At 39.9% G+C, this 21,509-nt stretch overlaps 1 protein-coding gene across 4 annotated transcripts in view; it reads right to left on the bottom strand.

Moving 5' to 3' along the window:
- Positions 1-372: 372 nt before the first annotated feature.
- Positions 373-21,509, bottom strand: part of ELOVL5 (ELOVL fatty acid elongase 5) — a 42,459-nt gene continuing 21,322 nt past the window's right edge. For all 4 annotated transcript variants that reach the window (XM_072142293.1, XM_072142290.1, XM_072142291.1 and 1 more), the window contains exons 4-8: positions 20,512-20,589; positions 15,038-15,209; positions 14,154-14,278; positions 11,274-11,408; positions 373-3,291 (exon numbers count right to left, since the gene is read on the bottom strand). In XM_072142293.1, the coding sequence (XP_071998394.1) occupies positions 3,163-3,291; positions 11,274-11,408; positions 14,154-14,278; positions 15,038-15,209; positions 20,512-20,589 (639 nt within the window). In that variant the 3' untranslated portion in view covers positions 373-3,162. The remainder of the gene's footprint in view (positions 3,292-11,273; positions 11,409-14,153; positions 14,279-15,037; positions 15,210-20,511; positions 20,590-21,509) is intronic.

Raw genomic sequence — 21,509 nt, 5'->3', positions numbered from 1 at the left:
CTAGGAGAGGCAGGTGCTCATAGCAGGTTTGTGAATGGAGCCCACCTTCTAGCTTAGAAAATATACATAGTTGTACGCTCACAAAATCTGAGTTAGTCACACACATTCATATACTGTATATACACACATTTGTACACAAACAGTGCCATACATCACATATATGTTTTATAATTATTATGCTGTACTGAAGGTGTATGAAGATGTAGGGTTGTTTATACTTTATAGGTAAAAACATTTTTTAGTCGCACCTCCCGTCATGAAGCCTGTGTTCAGGCGTACAAGCTTTGATAAATATTGCCCATTTTGTATCCATCATTTGACTTACAAAACCCCCCCCCACCAAATATGATTAGTAATAATTGACTACTACCATGAGATCACAACTTTTAATGTTTTAATATATTAACAGACACATATGACATGTGTATTACTGTATAAATGACTTATGACTGCCAGTGCTGGACATTACGCAAACTAAGAAAACAAAAATAAAAAAGAAACAACCCCACATACGCTCGTACGATTTCCTTGGCATCATTATGACTAACTTGCTCACTGCAGGGACTAAGACAAGTAATGTTCTGTTGCCCCATATTGCATTGCGGTAAATAAAAAAAATAGTCAAAACATACTGCTAAAACTGGAAGGTAACGTGGGGATTACAATGCATTATAGACCAGACAGAGAAGGTTGCTGTATGCATACTCACATAATGGAAGCCTAGGAATGTTTGACATCATTGAAGTATGGAGCAATGGCTTTTAGTTAGTCTAACCCCAACAGCTGATGACAATTTTTTCCATAAATATACTGCACTCTGTTTAGCTGTCTCATATTGCTGCCTCCATTATACCTAGGCGACAGCCAAATACTATATAAAACTGACATAACAAGATACAAACGGTTCAAGTACTAACGTTCATGTAGGAAAATATGCAATGCCTTAAGTAGCCTCAAGGAGGCAGCAGTGCTGTGAAGTGCACGTTCATCAGTGGGGTCAGGCAAAAGTCTTCCATAGGCCATTTTGTATGAATCATATCTGCTGATATGTCAAACTAGAAAAAGCTAAATTTAATGTTGCAGATAGATATTTTTATTACTGGGCATCTATGCCACTGAAACCAATATATAGTTGAGCACCTTTAAATATACCTGTATGGATCAGACCACAAGTTTCCCTAACCATGAAAATGCTATTAATTCTGCATACAGCGTATCATAGAGCAGGAGGAGCTGAGCAGATTAGTATAGAGTTGTGTGGGACACGGTGTCGTTTTTATGTCCCTGCTAGTTCAATGCTGAAAGATCATTGATATCTATTCACTATTCATATGCACATAAGGGGCTGTTAGTCACTGATAGGACCACCATCATTGACATCACAGCATTGAAAAAGCAGAGATTAAAATCATCAAAATGCACACAAACATTAAATTGGGACTGCTGCTAGTCGCTTCAGCGGCTAACAAGTCCCCATTTACTTCTATGGGCTCATACACACAGCTTTGGTTTACCCAACCCCAAGCATGAGCCGAATGCTCAAGCTACAAAACTCAGGGCAGGTCCTAGTTCTGTCAGAGTCTGTGGCTAAGACAATGAAGTGTGAGTGGCGCTCATACTTCAATGACACATGGGCCGCAATCAAGGGACCTTGAGACATGAAATACATGAAATTCGTGTGAAAGAGGCCTTACACTGTATCCTTTTCACAAAACTACATGTCTGCACAACTCCTACAACATACAGCTCTATAACATACTGTATGCAGCATACACTGTATTCTCATGGTGACAGGTTCCCTTTAAGTGCAAATTCTTAGGGATTTATAGACAGGCAGAAATCATTAACTGTGGTACAGTAAAAAAGAACAATTTTTTAAAGCTGCAGTCACATCTGCAATTATATAGAAAAACAAAACTTAAGTGTATAACCTGCAGGAAAGGTGAATTTATTTTGCGGCAATCTCCCTTACATACAAACTTACTGGTTGTTGGCTGCTAAAACAGCTATCCATCAAGTAAAAACATTAAAGCTAATGATCTTTCAGTGATGTCACTAGTCTCTATAGTGTGTGCGTAGGAAAATTCACTGCTAGTATAATACAAATAAATTCTAAAAATATATCTATCTACTAAAAAGCTGAGTCGTCAAATGTTTTTTTAAAACTTTTTTAGTAACTGGTAAGAAGCTATGGCCCCTGTTATCTAAATGCTGTTTTATTAAGGCAGGTTTTTTTTTAAACGACATGGTGCATATAGCTACTACAAACACACAGGTATTACAAAATGAAGTATAAGTCGTGGTACCTATAGCTTGCTAGTCAGCACCTAGAATATGAAACTAGTAAGGCAACAGCAGTGTCATATACTATAATAATACTTGTTTTCTATCCACGGTGTAGACAAATGGGAATATGTGCGCACACGGAAACTGAATTGCTGGTCCCAGTCAATGTCAAGCCTGTGCTGGGTTTCTGCACATTGGGCCACTAAATGGAGTCAGCTGCCCTTGCTACATCCCCATCCCTGCTTCAGTCTTTGTGTCCTTTCTTAAGTGTCTGCTGTGAATTTTCTATCCTGAGATAGCCCGGGATGGAGCGGTTACCTCGTCCTACCTCTTCAATTACATGTCTACAAAACATTTATGCAGGTTAAATGGTGTTGTCTATCTACAAATGTGAAAATATGGATGGATTAAAGAAGTTTTCTAAAAGTACAAAGGTTTACCACAGGTACTATTATTAATGGCAGTGCCTCCCTCAACACATTCCCAGTCAAGAGAATGTACTATAGGCATTGGGCAATAGTGCATTATGGTCTAGAGCAGATGTGTCCCACCTGCCAGGATGGTGATACACCTCTGATGTAATACAGAGGCTGGTGGGGTATACACACTATACATATGGCATACTGAAACTGCAGTTTAGCACGTTTTGCTGGAGAAAGCAGAGCTAAACAATAACTGATGCTCATTTTATGAGCAATTTTAAGTGTGCCTTCAGCAATTTAATGATGGGTGGAAATGGTTAAGATCTACATTAATCACATTATATAACTAGGAATCATTTACAGTAGCTGTAAGGGTGTTAGTGCACAGATTCACTGTATTTCCAATCTGATGTTATATCTTCTGGCATAGTGTACTGGTGGTTGGTTTCTCTGCTCAATCCCTTCTTTGTTTACGCTGCTTGACATTGTCCTCCAGGGATGAAAAGCCATTTGTGTGTCCGTTCACCGCAGTCACTGAGCCATTCGGGTAATCTTTCCTTCGGGAGGCGGCTTTCTTGTAGGTCTGTAAGAGAATGGCAAAATGTCACTTCTCTATACAAATGTAGGGTGTAACTGTAGGCTGAGACTAATAAGAATGGATATACACGTAATGTTGAGATACTGAAGGGATGAAATACTAAGTCCTTGACCAATTTAGTCTAAAGATAACAGTAAATGCATGCACTGCCGCTGCGTAAAATTGTTTTACACGGTAAAATAAGGACCAGTCAACCAAAGTGTGAAATTGATCAATGACAAATAAAGTACACAATTTTATTTATTTATGTGAAGTAATAATATGCAATTACTGTAGCTAATTAAATGTCTGAAACATGAGTATACATGGAGTTGAGATCTTGTAGGTTCCGGTTGGGAGAAGATGCTAATTCTATTAAATGCGTGAACATAGTCCCATACACAAAGGTTGCTGAAACTATCTAAAAGCAATTGCTATCACAGCAATCACATTACAGATGTTTTTTTCTTATAAATCTGCCCGAGTGTCAATATATGTTATTCTATGGACTTTATATACATAACCTGTGCATTCAGTATGGAGATTACATACCATTTGAAGTGTCATAGAGGTTCACTATGGACATAATGTAGACTAGTTTTTCATGTTACTAAACTTTATCTTTCTTAAATGTTCTATGTCCAATTATAAATACAGGAAAACACCTTTTTTCCTATTCTGTGATCTTTAGTAAATATAGGGTGTTTATTTTCGGTTGCCCTTGGTTCAGACCTCTGCTGTTATCCTGTGGTTGTGCTTCCACAGATGATCACTGTTTTCTCAGCTTTCTACCACTGATCACTATACAGCTTTCTACCACTGATCACTATGTAGCTTTCTACCACTGATCACTATGTAGCTTTCTACCACTGATCACTATGTAGCTTTCTACCACTGATCACTATGTAGCTTTCTACCACAGATCACTATGTAGCTTTCTACCACTGATCACTATGTAGCTTTCTACCACTGATCACTATGTAGCTTTCTACCACTGATCACTATACAGCTTTCTACCACTGATCACTATGTAGCTTTCTACCACTGATCACTATGTAGCTTTCTACCACTGATCACTATGTAGCTTTCTACCACTGATCACTATACAGCTTTCTACCACTGATCACTATACAGCTTTCTACCACTGATCACTATGTAGCTTTCTACCACTGATCACTATGTAGCTTTCTACCACTGATCACTATGTAGCTTTCTACCACTGATCACTATACAGCTTTCTACCACTGATCACTATACAGCTTTCTACCACTGATCACTATACAGCTTTCTACCACTGATCACTATACAGCTTTCTACCACTGATCACTATACAGCTTTCTACCACTGATCACTATACAGCTTTCTACCACTGATCACTATGTAGCTTTCTACCACTGATCACTATGTAGCTTTCTACCACTGATCACTATGTAGCTTTCTACCACTGATCACTATGTAGCTTTCTACCACTGATCACTATGTAGCTTTCTACCACTGATCACTATACAGCTTTCTACCACTGATCACTATACAGCTTTCTACCACTGATCACTATACAGCTTTCTACCACTGATCACTATACAGCTTTCTACCACTGATCACTATGTAGCTTTCTACCACTGATCACTATGTAGCTTTCTACCACTGATCACTATGTAGCTTTCTACCACTGATCACTATGTAGCTTTCTACCACAGATCACTATGTAGCTTTCTACCACTGATCACTATGTAGCTTTCTACCACAGATCACTATGTAGCTTTCTACCACTGATCACTATGTAGCTTTCTACCACTGATCACTATGTAGCTTTCTACCACTGATCACTATGTAGCTTTCTACCACTGATCACTATGTAGCTTTCTACCACTGATCACTATGTAGCTTTCTACCACTGATCACTATACAGCTTTCTACCACTGATCACTATGTAGCTTTCTACCACTGATCACTATGTAGCTTTCTACCACTGATCACTATACAGCTTTCTACCACTGATCACTATGTAGCTTTCTACCACTGATCACTATGTAGCTTTCTACCACAGATCACAATGTAGCTTTCTACCACAGATCACAATGTAGCTTTCTACCACTGATCACTATGTAGCTTTCTACCACTGATCACTATACAGCTTTCTACCACTGATCACTATGTAGCTTTCTACCACTGATCACTATGTAGCTTTCTACCACTGATCACTATGTAGCTTTCTACCACTGATCACTATACAGCTTTCTACCACTGATCACTATACAGCTTTCTACCACTGATCACTATACAGCTTTCTACCACTGATCACTATGTAGCTTTCTACCACTGATCACTATGTGTAGCTTTCTACCACAGATCACAATGTAGCTTTCTACCACTGATCACTATGTAGCTTTCTACCACTGATCACTATGTAGCTTTCTACCACTGATCACTATGTAGCTTTCTACCACAGATCACTATGTAGCTTTCTACCACTGATCACTATGTAGCTTTCTACCACAGATCACTATGTAGCTTTCTACCACTGATCACTATGTAGCTTTCTACCACTGATCACTATGTAGCTTTCTACCACTGATCACTATGTAGCTTTCTACCACTGATCACTATGTAGCTTTCTACCACTGATCACTATGTAGCTTTCTACCACTGATCACTATGTAGCTTTCTACCACTGATCACTATGTAGCTTTCTACCACTGATCACTATGTAGCTTTCTACCACTGATCACTATGTAGCTTTCTACCACAGATCACTATGTAGCTTTCTACCACTGATCACTATGTAGCTTTCTACCACAGATCACTATGTAGCTTTCTACCACTGATCACTATGTAGCTTTCTACCACTGATCACTATGTAGCTTTCTACCACTGATCACTATGTAGCTTTCTACCACTGATCACTATGTAGCTTTCTACCACTGATCACTATGTAGCTTTCTACCACTGATCACTATACAACTTTCTACCACTGATCACTATGTAGCTTTCTACCACTGATCACTATGTAGCTTTCTACCACTGATCACTATACAGCTTTCTACCACTGATCACTATGTAGCTTTCTACCACTGATCACTATACAGCTTTCTACCACTGATCACTATACAGCTTTCTACCACTGATCACTATACAGCTTTCTACCACTGATCACTATACAGCTTTCTACCACTGATCACTATACAGCTTTCTACCACTGATCACTATGTAGCTTTCTACCACTGATCACTATGTAGCTTTCTACCACTGATCACTATGTAGCTTTCTACCACTGATCACTATGTAGCTTTCTACCACTGATCACTATGTAGCTTTCTACCACTGATCACTATGTAGCTTTCTACCACTGATCACTATGTAGCTTTCTACCACTGATCACTATGTGTAGCTTTCTACCACAGATCACAATGTAGCTTTCTACCACTGATCACTATGTAGCTTTCTACCACTGATCACTATGTAGCTTTCTACCACTGATCACTATGTAGCTTTCTACCACTGATCACTATGTAGCTTTCTACCACTGATCACTATGTAGCTTTCTACCACTGATCACTATGTAGCTTTCTACCACAGATCACAATGTAGCTTTCTACCACTGATCACTATGTAGCTTTCTACCACTGATCACTATGTAGCTTTCTACCACTGATCACTGTGTAGCTTTCTACCACTGATCACTATGTAGCTTTCTACCACTGATCACTATGTAGCTTTCTACCACTGATCACTATGTAGCTTTCTACCACTGATCACTATGTAGCTTTCTACCACTGATCACTATACAGCTTTCTACCACTGATCACTATGTAGCTTTCTACCACTGATCACTATACAGCTTTCTACCACTGATCACTATGTAGCTTTCTACCACAGATCACTATACAGCTTTCTACCACTGATCACTATGTAGCTTTCTACCACTGATCACTATGTAGCTTTCTACCACTGATCACTATGTAGCTTTCTACCACTGATCACTATACAGCTTTCTACCACTGATCACTATGTAGCTTTCTACCACTGATCACTATACAGCTTTCTACCACTGATCACTATGTAGCTTTCTACCACAGATCACTATACAGCTTTCTACCACTGATCACTATGTAGCTTTCTACCACTGATCACTATGTAGCTTTCTACCACTGATCACTATGTAGCTTTCTACCACTGATCACTATGTAGCTTTCTACCACTGATCACTATGTAGCTTTCTACCACAGATCACAATGTAGCTTTCTACCACAGATCACAATGTAGCTTTCTACCACTGATCACTATGTAGCTTTCTACCACTGATCACTATACAGCTTTCTACCACTGATCACTATGTAGCTTTCTACCACTGATCACTATGTAGCTTTCTACCACTGATCACTATGTAGCTTTCTACCACTGATCACTATGTAGCTTTCTACCACTGATCACTATACAGCTTTCTACCACTGATCACTATACAGCTTTCTACCACTGATCACTATACAGCTTTCTACCACTGATCACTATGTAGCTTTCTACCACTGATCACTATGTGTAGCTTTCTACCACAGATCACAATGTAGCTTTCTACCACTGATCACTATGTAGCTTTCTACCACTGATCACTATGTAGCTTTCTACCACTGATCACTATGTAGCTTTCTACCACAGATCACTATGTAGCTTTCTACCACTGATCACTATGTAGCTTTCTACCACAGATCACTATGTAGCTTTCTACCACTGATCACTATGTAGCTTTCTACCACTGATCACTATGTAGCTTTCTACCACTGATCACTATGTAGCTTTCTACCACTGATCACTATGTAGCTTTCTACCACTGATCACTATGTAGCTTTCTACCACTGATCACTATGTAGCTTTCTACCACTGATCACTATACAGCTTTCTACCACTGATCACTATGTAGCTTTCTACCACTGATCACTATGTAGCTTTCTACCACTGATCACTATGTAGCTTTCTACCACTGATCACTATACAGCTTTCTACCACTGATCACTATGTAGCTTTCTACCACTGATCACTATACAGCTTTCTACCACTGATCACTATACAGCTTTCTACCACTGATCACTATACAGCTTTCTACCACTGATCACTATACAGCTTTCTACCACTGATCACTATGTAGCTTTCTACCACTGATCACTATGTAGCTTTCTACCACTGATCACTATGTAGCTTTCTACCACTGATCACTATGTAGCTTTCTACCACTGATCACTATGTAGCTTTCTACCACTGATCACTATGTAGCTTTCTACCACTGATCACTATGTAGCTTTCTACCACTGATCACTATGTAGCTTTCTACCACTGATCACTATACAGCTTTCTACCACTGATCACTATGTAGCTTTCTACCACTGATCACTATGTAGCTTTCTACCACTGATCACTATGTAGCTTTCTACCACTGATCACTATGTAGCTTTCTACCACTGATCACTATGTAGCTTTCTACCACTGATCACTATACAGCTTTCTACCACTGATCACTATGTAGCTTTCTACCACTGATCACTATGTAGCTTTCTACCACTGATCACTATGTAGCTTTCTACCACAGATCACAATGTAGCTTTCTACCACTGATCACTATGTAGCTTTCTACCACTGATCACTATGTAGCTTTCTACCACTGATCACTGTGTAGCTTTCTACCACTGATCACTATGTAGCTTTCTACCACTGATCACTATGTAGCTTTCTACCACTGATCACTATGTAGCTTTCTACCACTGATCACTATGTAGCTTTCTACCACTGATCACTATACAGCTTTCTACCACTGATCACTATGTAGCTTTCTACCACTGATCACTATACAGCTTTCTACCACTGATCACTATACAGCTTTCTACCACTGATCACTATGTAGCTTTCTACCACTGATCACTATACAGCTTTCTACCACTGATCACTATGTAGCTTTCTACCACAGATCACTATACAGCTTTCTACCACTGATCACTATGTAGCTTTCTACCACTGATCACTATGTAGCTTTCTACCACTGATCACTATGTAGCTTTCTACCACTGATCACTATGTAGCTTTCTACCACTGATCACTATGTAGCTTTCTACCACTGATCACTATGTAGCTTTCTACCACAGATCACAATGTAGCTTTCTACCACAGATCACAATGTAGCTTTCTACCACTGATCACTATGTAGCTTTCTACCACTGATCACTATACAGCTTTCTACCACTGATCACTATGTAGCTTTCTACCACTGATCACTATGTAGCTTTCTACCACTGATCACTATACAGCTTTCTACCACTGATCACTATACAGCTTTCTACCACTGATCACTATACAGCTTTCTACCACTGATCACTATGTATGTACCACTGATCACTATCAGTATGCCTAGTTAGGTACAGAAATATTTGGATATTGACATAATCCTCATAATTCAGGCAATGCATGAAATGAAAAAAAACTGAGATGCACTGAACTTAGGAATTGTCCCCTATTTTTCTACAAAACTTCTTAATTTCAGAGGCTCAAAAGTAACAAATACATAGTGATAAATATATAAATAAATTCTCCTTTTTGATGCTTTGCCAGACCTTTACTGTAGTTTCGTTTTTCAGTTATTTGTTTCTGGGTCCCTCTCCCTTAAAAGGGACAGCATCACAGGATTTACCCCATTAAACTACTAGCACCCTCAGGTAGGATATTACTGTAAATACTCAAGTATAAGCTGACCCAAATATAAGCTGAGGTTCCTAATTTTACCACAAAAAAGGGAAAACCTATTGACTTGAGTATATAGCCAGGTCCCTGCCCCAGTATATGACCAGCCACCATTTCCAAAGTATACAGCCAGCCCCTTGCTCCATTATACAGCCAGCGAGTCTGCCCCCGTATATAGCCAGACTTGTTTGCCCTATTTATAAATAAAATCAATACTCACCCCCCCCCCTTCCAGATCTTTGTTTCTTCCGTACAGCAGCCGTAGGTCCATGCCGGCACAGCTCTGACGTCAGCCGCTGCCAACATCAGTGTGTGCCAGTTGCCGCTGCTGGACGGAAGAAGACCTGCGGGGAGCGTCGGAAAGAAGAATTTTGAAATCATTATTTTTTTCATGACTTGAGTATAAGCAGAGTTTGGGGTTAATCAGCACATTTTTTAATGCTGAAAAACGTGGTTTTTCTCAAGTATATACGGTAAATGTCCTTTCTAGAATTACCTCTTTTATGTCAAATCTCAGCAGGTATGTGAAAATCAGCTGAGAATTAAGAGAACCTGAAACGAGTCAACTTTAAATCCTGCAGGGGAGTGTCAGTTCAAACACCCCTATCTTCAGTTCTATAATACATAGACACATGATTTTAGTGTCATATAAAAAAAAAGAAAAGAATCTCATCTTTCACATCCTATAAGGCCCTTTAAGCTAAAGAATCGGAGATAGAGGCACTTTAAGGACTTAGCGGATGGTAGATGATTACTTTTTGGAGAAAAATCAAAAAAAGGCAGCTACATATTTAAGAGCTGCGATTCTTAGAGCCTTCCTCCAACTGTAAATACCTTCCTGAGATTTCTGGTTTTATTATTAAATAAGATCTTTGGTCTGCTATTTTCACAGTATAACATTTAGTTAAATTATTTAATAAGTAGTTCAATTATTTAATGCTAAAAATCATTAGGCCATCAGCTATTAGTCATTATTTTATACAGACTTTAGATGCATTTCCCTCCAAGTGTTACACTAAAAATATTCTACAGTCTCAATTTTGGCCAGTTCCTCTTGGGAATACATCAGCATTTTTATAGTTTTCTGTCTTAAGTGGTCTATTTTAGGAAGAGAGCAGATGTCACATCGGTCAGGAATTCTAAGCTCAACTCCTCACTCTAATAAACTATACTGGGAAACTCTTCCCAGCCCCAGCAGTGTCATGTTTAGTTATAACAATGAGAAGGAAGCAGTCACTGTGAGGATGTGTCTGTAGAAGTATTCATACCTGAATGTAGAAATTGGTAAAGAGGATAATAAGGGAGATCATGTAGGAGTTCTGGAAATACAGCCATCCCATGGGAAATTTACAGGGCCAAATCATTGCACAGCTGGTCTGAGTCATTGTTAGGACGAATTGGGTCTGTGGTAAATGAGAAAAGTAGATATACAGACACAAATAAGTGACAGGAAATGTAACATTTACATAAAACACAACAAAACAATGTGCATATGAAGAGCCAAATATACACTCTAGTCCAGTCTCTGTCAAAATTTTAAGAATCTATGGGCCTAATCGTATACCCTACATAATCCACTATCAGATAGAAGCTGCGTGTACAGTGTAGCAGAGTGTATCTTCTATCTGGGAGTTACTGAAACAGATTACAACCCCTGTGTTTGACCACCACGGGGAGGTGAAATCTGTCTTTAAAGAATTGGAAGTCTGTAAATTCTCTATCACATAAATATTGAAGGGAATTCATCAAGTAGTGGTGTATCGTTGTGGCAGCATTCATTATTGACTTTCCGCCAGTGTTTTTTTTTTGCTGATCTATTTTTTCCATGCTGCACTTTGTGCGCCGTATTTATTAAGTGTTGGCGCCACTATATTTCTCCTTTTCCGTCACGTCTTTTTTTTTTGTCGCAGCTTAGTAATCCCTACAATTTCTTGCGCTTCTAGGTTCCCAACACATTTTTGTTCCAATTTTGTGGTGCACAAATAGAATTTGGCAGATGAGCTTGTATCTCGTCTATTTCACCATCATAAATGCAGACAGCTCAGAATCTTTTTGTCGTGCACTAATTCATTAACCCCTTTAGATCCAAAATCTAATATCCCTCTATAACAGTGATGGCGAACCTTTCAGAACTCGAGTGCCCAAACTGCAAGCCTACACCCACTTATCTATCCCAAAGTGCCAGCATGGTAATTTAGACCAGTAATACCCACAATAACACTATTTAAACGCCAAATAATACTGCCACATGATAAGCATCACTATTACAACAACATAAATGGCATCATGCTTAATATTACCACCATACAGTAATTGCTTTTAATGCCAGTGATGAACATTGGCGCCATATAGTGATAATTATCACCGCCATACAGTGAAGATATAGCATCATGTAAAAGGACACCAATGCTACTGCTACACCAGTTTTAGCGTCCCCTTTCTTGCTTCCTCTTAGGATTAGTCCTCTTCTTTAGTCCATGTTCACACACTGTGATTGACTGAGGGTGCGATCAGATGCACCACTTTCATTCTGTTTAGAAAGAGCATTAAAAGTGAATGGGGGGGGGGGGGGGGGCGCGAGCCATGGCCCGATCATATACGCATTGCTATGGAAGTGCATTAGATTGTCAGCTAGCACCCAGTGTCTTGCATTCAACAAGACATAGAAACACATATATAAATCGAGCCATGGTTAGCCCCCATGCACTTTAATTCTGTTTCTAAACTTAATCAGAGCGGTACGTCTGACTGCACCATCGCATCCATGAACTCGCACCCCATGTTTTCCATGATTTACAATCCAAACATGTGGGGATCTATCTCAATCACAAGAATTTAGGCTTAAACCCCCTTCTACGCTTGTGAGTGTGATGCGCTGAACTCGCAGCATGCGCTGCCTGGATCTCCCGGCCTGAACGCTGCAAACTGGTACTGAATTCAGCATGTCAGTGCAGTTCTGGTTTACAGCATTCAGCCTGGGCAATCCAGCGCATGCAAGTTCAGCGCATCACACTCGCAAGTGTGAAAGGGGCCTTAATCTATCAAAATTTAGAAGGTGAAAGCAGCACTGTGGGAGAGGGAAACAGGGGCAGGGACTGAAAGTGCCAGGAAAAGTGAGTAAATGAGGTCCAAGTCGCATCTGGTACAATAAATACAAACTATCAGGCACTGAGGGGATGGGGAAACCTATTTAGCAAGATCTCCTCACTGGGGCAAACTGGGTGTTGTGGGGTGGAGGGCACAAAACACTGAAGTCAATTATTTAACACTTTACCTGCTGCCTGCTTACACAGACAGCAGACAATGCAGTACCTGGCTTCCCCTGCCTGTAGTGAGGGGCTGCATTCCCTTATCTTCCTTATCAGTCATCTTGCTGCTGTGAACTCCTGGCTGCCGGCTTCTGGCTTCCCGGGCTCAGGTTCAGTGAAGAGGAGGGGGAGGGAGCAAAGAGAGAGGCAGTGACACGCTGCTGCTGCTTCACAAGTTATGGCAGGACAGGTCAGCTGCTGCCTGCACTGTGAAGCCGACAGTCCGTCCAAGGTGTATGTAGCAGAGCAGAGAGTGTGTTATCCTCTGCTCTGCCTCTCCGATGCTTATTGAATCACTGGAGCTCCGGCACGTAGCAGCAGCTTGTAGCCTGGCCGGAGCTCCATTAATAAAACAGACATGGTGGAGGCAATGGTGCGCGTGCCAGCAGAGAGGGCTCTGCGTGCCCTGTCTGGCACGCGTGCCATAGGTTCGCCACCACTGCTCTATAAATTACTGCACTATTTGTGTGCCATAAACACAGCCCTTGCAACACAATTGATGAATGTTCCTGATTGGGTCTTGAAATGGTAAATTGTAACTTGTGCTGTTATTGGTTGCTATGAGATACATAGGCAGCTTCCAGAAATCAGGTGTATTGTTTTCACTGCAGCATGAAGTGATTTTATTTTGGGACGACAAATGGCTTCCTGGTTGGGAATTCCTGGTGTCAGCGGTAGGTTAAACACTACTGCTCAAAAAGATGTTTTTTTATGCCACACCCTACACCTCACTGGTTTCAGAGATTAAGTGATCCTACAGTACACACAACTATGTTATTATGTAACGTGCACATTGCACATTTACTTTACTGACAAGTGAAAAATGCATGAAAGTCTTACCAGCTGGCACTGAGTGATGTATTTCTTCCACCATAGATAAGGTCGCATGGCTGGAATAGCTGAGAGTCCATAGTAAGAGTACATGAGGACATGGATAAAACTATTGAGAGTGGCACCAAAGTAGGCTAAAAAAAAAAAAAAAATACAACAAAACATTTTATAAAATAGAATGTTTCAGTAAATATCGTTATTATATAGTCACTTTTGATCTCAGTCTTAGGCTTCATTCACTCTACCGTATGGGGGACATATGTACAGCCGGCTTGTACCCAATGCAATACTATGGAGAGAGTAAGGTTACTCCATCTCTCCATGGTGCCCGCCAAGCCGTAGCCGTGCAGGCATACATCAGTGTTAATGCAGCCTTAGGATGTATCTCATACTATCTCAATTACAGTTCTGGAGACATTACTTTAATATTCCTCCTACAAATTTATCATTAGATTGACAAACACATTGTACAAAAATGGGTCCATTGTAAGGACTTGATTGTCCAATGCATATATGAGATTCTTCACTTGATGAAGTGGGGTTCATGACCTGCAGCAGTAGCTCTTATGCCTCCAGCTTTATCCTCCTATACTGGGCTGATAAATTGCTGAGGCCAGGTCACTGGTTATGGAAAATTATTTAAATATTATACAAACTAAGCTGTAGGGAAATTGAGCTGCTTTCCCTTTGTGGTTTTATTTTTGCCATTGAAAAAAGCTGAAGAAACTCCTTGTATATTAATAAGCAAACTAGAGGGAATTCAGAAAGATTGGAATAAAAAGTAAACTTACACCTTGTGTATTTCTGAATAGGTGGTAGATTACAAAGATCGAATTGGAACAGAACAAGCATGTGTATACATGTCCTAATCTCACTCAACATTTAATACTCACAGTGTCCACAAGGTACCCAGTTCATGACAAACCACCAGATGTTCAGCATGGATGCATGGTGATAGACGTGTAGGACGGTAATTTGATGGTTGTTTTTGCGGAGGATGAAAAAAAAAGTGTCCATAAACTCGATGAGCTTTGAAAAGTAGTACCACCAGAGGACTCGAGTTATCTGTGAGGAAATAAATGACACCATGTTACCATATACGTCTATATAATTACATAATTAAATGAAAATGTCAGAAAAAAAACATCAATGTGGGTCTTGTGCTCTGCATATAGAAGAGATTATTGTAAATGCCCTTCTGTACACATCCTTAGTAAACTGTTACTTGGTCCCAAAGCCTTTCCAACCCACTAAACCTTACAGTACAGTACTTCACCAGAGCCCGCTGCATGGTCTTGCTGCGGTGGGGTGCCACCAGGTCGTTCCACAGATGTGGATAGCCTGCGGTGGCAACCAAGGTAGTGGAGATGCAGAGACAGATCGTGCATGGAATTACAGCAGGAATACAGCGCTGGAAGGAACACTGGAACTCACGGCAGGAACACAGGAGCTGGCACACAGAACAGGAACGGATAATAGGAACATTGGAGACACTGGAACACGGGAGGGTTTTCACTTCACAGGAAATGGCTGAAGATCCGACGGGGCATGATGGGAGCCGCCGGATTATATAGCAGGGCCGGATTAATTCTGAAGAGCCGGCGCCTGCGCACGCTAGGGAGCGGGATCGCGGGCAGCCTAGTCGGGTGCAGAGCAGGAGCATGGAGAGGCAAGTTCGCATCTGGGGACGGAGCAGCGGAGGGGCACGGGTTCGCGCGCCATCCGTGACATGGATCGCGGGGGCACACATGACAGAGCTTCACATTGGAGTGCAGTGGGGAAGTATTATTATTGTAGAGACCATGAAAATATATTCACAATTCTGCTAGTTTCCTGGTGTTGAGTGGAAGAAGTGCATTGTGAGAACTTAGGTGGACATTACACAAAGAGCACCGAGTTGTTAGGTGACATATCTAGATCACCGGGCACTTCTGAGAAGAACTTTAAAAAGGAGCTCTGTATGTGACTGTATTAAATAACTGAAGTAGAACAAAATCAGGGCCGGAACTGCACAGCTACAGAGCAATAAAGAATTCTCAGTTTCAATATCCTTCATTCCAGCTCCTTCTGAACGTGTCCAAACAAGTGGCTGTTTCTGTTCTTCTTTTATTCTTTGTGATAAGTAAGGACTGTTATGATTGCAGTTATGTCAGAATATGTGCAGTTATTAGGTAATGGCTTCAACTTCTACATTGCTACATGTGCATGGGACCGGTTTCCTACTGTGCAGGAAAGAATTGATCAATTCTGCACTTCCTTTACTCTGATTCTAAATGAAGGTGAAACACTAGCCAACCAATGGCAGAAAACATTACATTGTCTCATTATTTAGTAATTAACCCCTTAAAGACGCAGCCATTTTGTAGCTTATGGCTCAGCCCCAATTTTTGGATTCTGACTTGCAACGCTTTATATGGTTATAACTTTTGGACACTGTTACTTATCAAAGCGATTCTGAGATTGTTTTCTTGTACTTAATTTCAGTGGTAAATGTTGGATGATAAGTTCTGCGTTTATTTTCAAAAAAAAAAAAAAGATAAATTTTCGAAATTCGAAATCATTGCATTTTCAGGCAGATAGATTTACTACCTAAAGAAGATGCTGAATAACATTTCCCATATGACTACTTTACATTTTCATAATTTTTGAAATGTCTGGATAATTTATTACAAATCAAATACCCGTTTTCTGGATTTTCAGAAATTGGGGATAAATACAGTTTTGAATAAAATTATACATATTTAACATCAAAACCCCTCTATATAATCAACCCATTTTCAAATCTGCACCCCTCAACCTATCAGAAACAGCTTTTAGGAAGATTGTTTACCCCTTGAGATCTTCATAGTAATTGAATCAAAATGGAGGTGAAATTTAGAATGGTCAAATTTTGACGGTTATATGTTCATTTAGCCATAAAATTTACACATTTCCAAAAGATAAAAAGAAAAAACCCATCTTATAATTTGTTATGCAATTTCTCCCGAGTACAGAGACCTCCAACATGTGGCCGTTACTTGTTTTATGGGTGCACGGCGAGGTGCAGAAGGGAAGGAGAGACCTGCAGCTGCCAGGATTTTAGTTTACTCATTGGTTCTTTTTGTAGGCTATAAAATTTTATCTTTTTCGTTATTGGGGCCATATGACAGCATTTTTTTTGCGGGATGAGATGCATTTTCCAGTGTTCCCATTTTGGGGTTGGTATCCCCTATTGTTGAAAATTTAAGAACTTTTTTTGAGTGCAAGAATAGAAAAGCATAAATTCTGTACTATATTTTTTCATTTTTTTTTTGGTGTTCCACCGTATAGACTAATAATCATGTTATCTTTATTCTATGGGTCAATACGATAACGGGGATATGAATATTTTTTTTTTTTAAGTTGTACTAAATTTGTCAAATAAACCCTATGTGGGAAAAATCTATCAGTTTTGCATTGCCGTCTTTCAAGTGGCATAACATTGTTACTTTTTTGGCTACGGAGCTGGTTGATGGCTTGTTTTTTTGCAGGACATGTTGTACTTTACACCAGTATCATTCTGGAGTACGTATGTTTTTTTTATCACTTTTTATAGCATTTTTTTGTGGGATTGAATATATAAAAATCATAATTTTTGGAGTGTTTATAACAGGTTTTCTTTAACAGCGTTCATCGTGCGGGTTCAATAATTATTTACTGTTATTCTACGGGTTGTTACGGACGCGGTGATACTATATATGTGGGGTTTGTGTTATGATTTAGACTTTTTTTGTGTTATATGTCTCTTTATATGTTATTGGGCTTATGGGCATTTTTATTGATTTCTAACTTTATTTGTTATTGAATAACTTTTTTTTTTTTACATTAACCATTAACTGTTTCCACCATGGGACATGAACAAGCAGTCATCTGATTGCTTGTTCATGATAATACTCTGCAATATTGATGTATTGCAGGGTATTAACAGTGTCAGCCTATGCACATGTTCGTGGGGAAAAGACCCCTCAAAGGCAAGTTAAATGCCGCGGTCGCACTGACCGAGTGTTATACTGGGGTGTCGGCTATCAGTCACAGATGGCACCCCGTGTTTCCCGATGCCAGTTCGGCTGAGATCTTCAGCTGAACCGGCATAAGCTACGTCTGATATATATCGGACGCTGAGCGCTAAGTCACTGCGCTCAACGTCCAATATATCGGACGCAGAGCGCTAAGGGAATAATAACCTTTTTGTTCACAAGCATTTTCACGCTCATTCAGCAGTAAGAGGTAGACCACAAGTAAGGAAGTTTACCATGGTTATTACAAATGCACCCAAATTGTGCTTATGCTGGTAAACTACCCCTTTCTGCTGTAGGAGCCACATATCACGTGAACGTGCCATCCATGTGCTCATTAGGTTCGGCATACTCCCGCCATGAACACTGGGAGGAGTGTATGGATTTCTCTGGCATTAGGTTTGGCTACGTGGTTGAAAAACTAACAGGACATAGCTTTAAACATTTCTAGAATAAATATTAATCTCACCCAGAGGCAGCATTAACACCTGTGCAAGCATCACATCCACTTTTACAGACAGTCTTACTCCTTATAAAAAGCCCCATGCATCTAAAAACAAATAGACTTTTCCCTGTGTTTGAGGGACAATAAGGATGGTCCTCTTCTATCCATCGCGGCCCCGGCATCGGCTCCATGTCCCCACGCAGTCCGTCGCAGGCACCTTGACGTCAGCCGCTTGCTGACATCGTAGTGTGTGCCGATGCCGGTGCACACACTGGCTATATACCACAGGGGGCTGGCTGGCTATATACCACAGGGGGCTGGCTGGCTATATACCACAGGGGGCTGGCTGGCTATATACCACAGGGGGCTGGCAGGCTATATACTGGGGCTGTGACCAATGCACCCTTGGCTTATACTCGAGTTAATAGGTTTTTCCAGTTTTTTGTGTTAAAATTAGGGATCTCGGCTTATGCATGAATATATACAGTATTTAAAAGAACAGACAAATGGTCCATTAAATAGTATTGCATTGCCATGCATAACAAAAAGGGACGGAGGATGTGCGACTTCAGAAGTCAGTTTTCTATGGTGAAGTTTGTGAAGGATGGGTTAGACTTCTGGTAATATACTGATTAGAGCAGTCATGTTACTACAAATTTCATACTTTTCCTCGACTAAACATACTCCTCAGAAACACAAAGAGGAATATTTTTTTACTTACTTTTTGCCAGAAGATAATTAGTGCGACCTCTGATCTCACAAGATAAAATATATAGCATCTTCTTGATTCATACACAGAAGGGCTCTTGCACATGAAAGTGAGCAGCCTGTGTAAATGGGCCGTATGGTAGACCGATCCCACAGGCTTCAGGGCCAGTGTCGATCAACTGGAAGGAAAGTGCTTTGACTCCATACCATCATTTCCCTATACTACTTTTGTTCTGTCTTTCGTGTGTAACCTCCTGTGATGATTTAGTAGAATAGGTTGCTAAACAACAAAGTAATTTGCAATTTGGCTCGGTTTCAAAATCATGTACCTTGAAAAAGGTTTCATGTTGACAAATGATGAATTGAATTTGGTTGGCACATTCACCTTTCACTGCTATGCTGTGTGTACATATGAGTTTTCTCTATGGGTCTTAAAACAATAAGGTCAACAAAGGTCTAATAATGTTAAAATGATGCGCCCTTCCAGTTCCTATGTACAAGGCATAGTTACATAACCTGGTGCCCTCCTTTTTAACCTTTACAACAAGGGCTCTCTGATTCCTCAAAGTAGAACCTGTGCCAAAGTAGACTAGTATACTACTGCTACCCCTACTCTTGTCTCTGACATTGCTCTTTTGTTCTAGACACTTTTGAAACACTCATTAATACCTATTTTACTTTTAACACAATATCAGTTTACTGATTTACAATGAGTGTTTTTCTTTCTATGCACCAAACTTTTTGAATCTCTTTCCACGTACAGGTCATGTAGGGCATGCAATGGGCTTGCCGTGGTCTCATCTTATCAGCAGAACAGTCTGGGCAGAAAGTGCAGTGTCAGATTATTGCTGTCTGTGATACATAATGGCTCAGATTTGCCAAGAGTCTAGATAAGAGACAACTAATTCACACTCTTTAATCTACCTAGCCAAGTGATAAGCTACTAAGAAGCCCTGCATCATTTCTTTTCCCCATTTGCCGTGTGTCTGACCTCCATGAGTATTTCTTACATCACCTAGATGTGCGTTGTGCTTGAGATGGCTGGTACAATCACATATCACAAGTAATTGCTCTTTACTGTCAGTAGATTAAGCAGAAGGTATGCACGAAGAGTTCCATCTACAGCTGCACAACAGGTGTTTTTGATGTATTCAAGTATAGTAAAAGTAGTTTGTCTCACCTTCATGTCTGCTTCACCTCCACTGTGAGTGTCCTGACAGAAGAAGTTGTAGCTTCCTTCCCATACTCCTGTCACCAGCTGTAAATGAACAAAATGCGGTGAAATGTGACTGGTATAACATAAGGAATTACATTACAGTCTATGACCAAATTAAAAAGTGCTAATTCACAGGTAAGTTTTTTACAGAGGTGTTTTGAGTTCTCCACAGAAGCGATCCTACAGTATTGTTTTTCAATGTAATACGGTGGAGAAAAAGGGTGAAATTCTCTGTTTTTGTTTGTTTTGTGGACCAATGCTGCCCCTGAAAAGCTATGCATCAATAAAAAAAACACACAAAACACTGAGAGCACACTGCAAAGCCAAACAATTTTGTTAAACAAAAGAAAATTTCAAGTTTCTTGCACATGTGGCCATGTACATGGTTTTTGGCACAGGGAATAACGCTACGCCTTGGCCAGTCATATTTATTCAGACTTACACCAGAAAGTGGCCCAAGTTATTGCCAAAATGTACAACAGCCTGGCGTAGATTTCTATTGTGGTAGGCAAGTTACTTCTACAATTACTTCTTAGTACTTCTGGCTGGTTATGTATCAGCTGTGCTAATTGGTAAGACTGGCGTACAAAGTGACATTCTTAATGTGTTAGCCTAATGTGTTTCAGAAATAAAGATAAACTGCAGTTTTGCTGCAATTTCTTTGAGCCAAAACCAGAAATGGATTCAAAAGAAATGGGATTTTAAAGCACTCAAAAAAAATAATAATAATAATAATTTGAAAAACCCTGAAACTTTTAATCCCTTCAATACCATAGCCTATAAAATTTGATGAATTATCTTGAGGAAAATGTTTTTTTTTTTAACTAGTTATTTTTTGGTAAAGCCATATGTGAATACAATCAAAAGACCTATGTTGTAGCACTGATTATCCTAAGCTGATCAAGTTTACGTCCCTCCAGAAGTAAATTTTTTAATTAAGACAGAAAGACCTTCTTTTCCCA

The sequence above is a fragment of the Engystomops pustulosus genome, chromosome 3, assembly GCF_040894005.1.
Source record: "Engystomops pustulosus chromosome 3, aEngPut4.maternal, whole genome shotgun sequence".
In the NCBI taxonomy this organism is placed as follows: Eukaryota; Metazoa; Chordata; class Amphibia; order Anura; family Leptodactylidae; genus Engystomops; species Engystomops pustulosus.
This window is presented reverse-complemented; position numbering and strand designations above follow the sequence as displayed.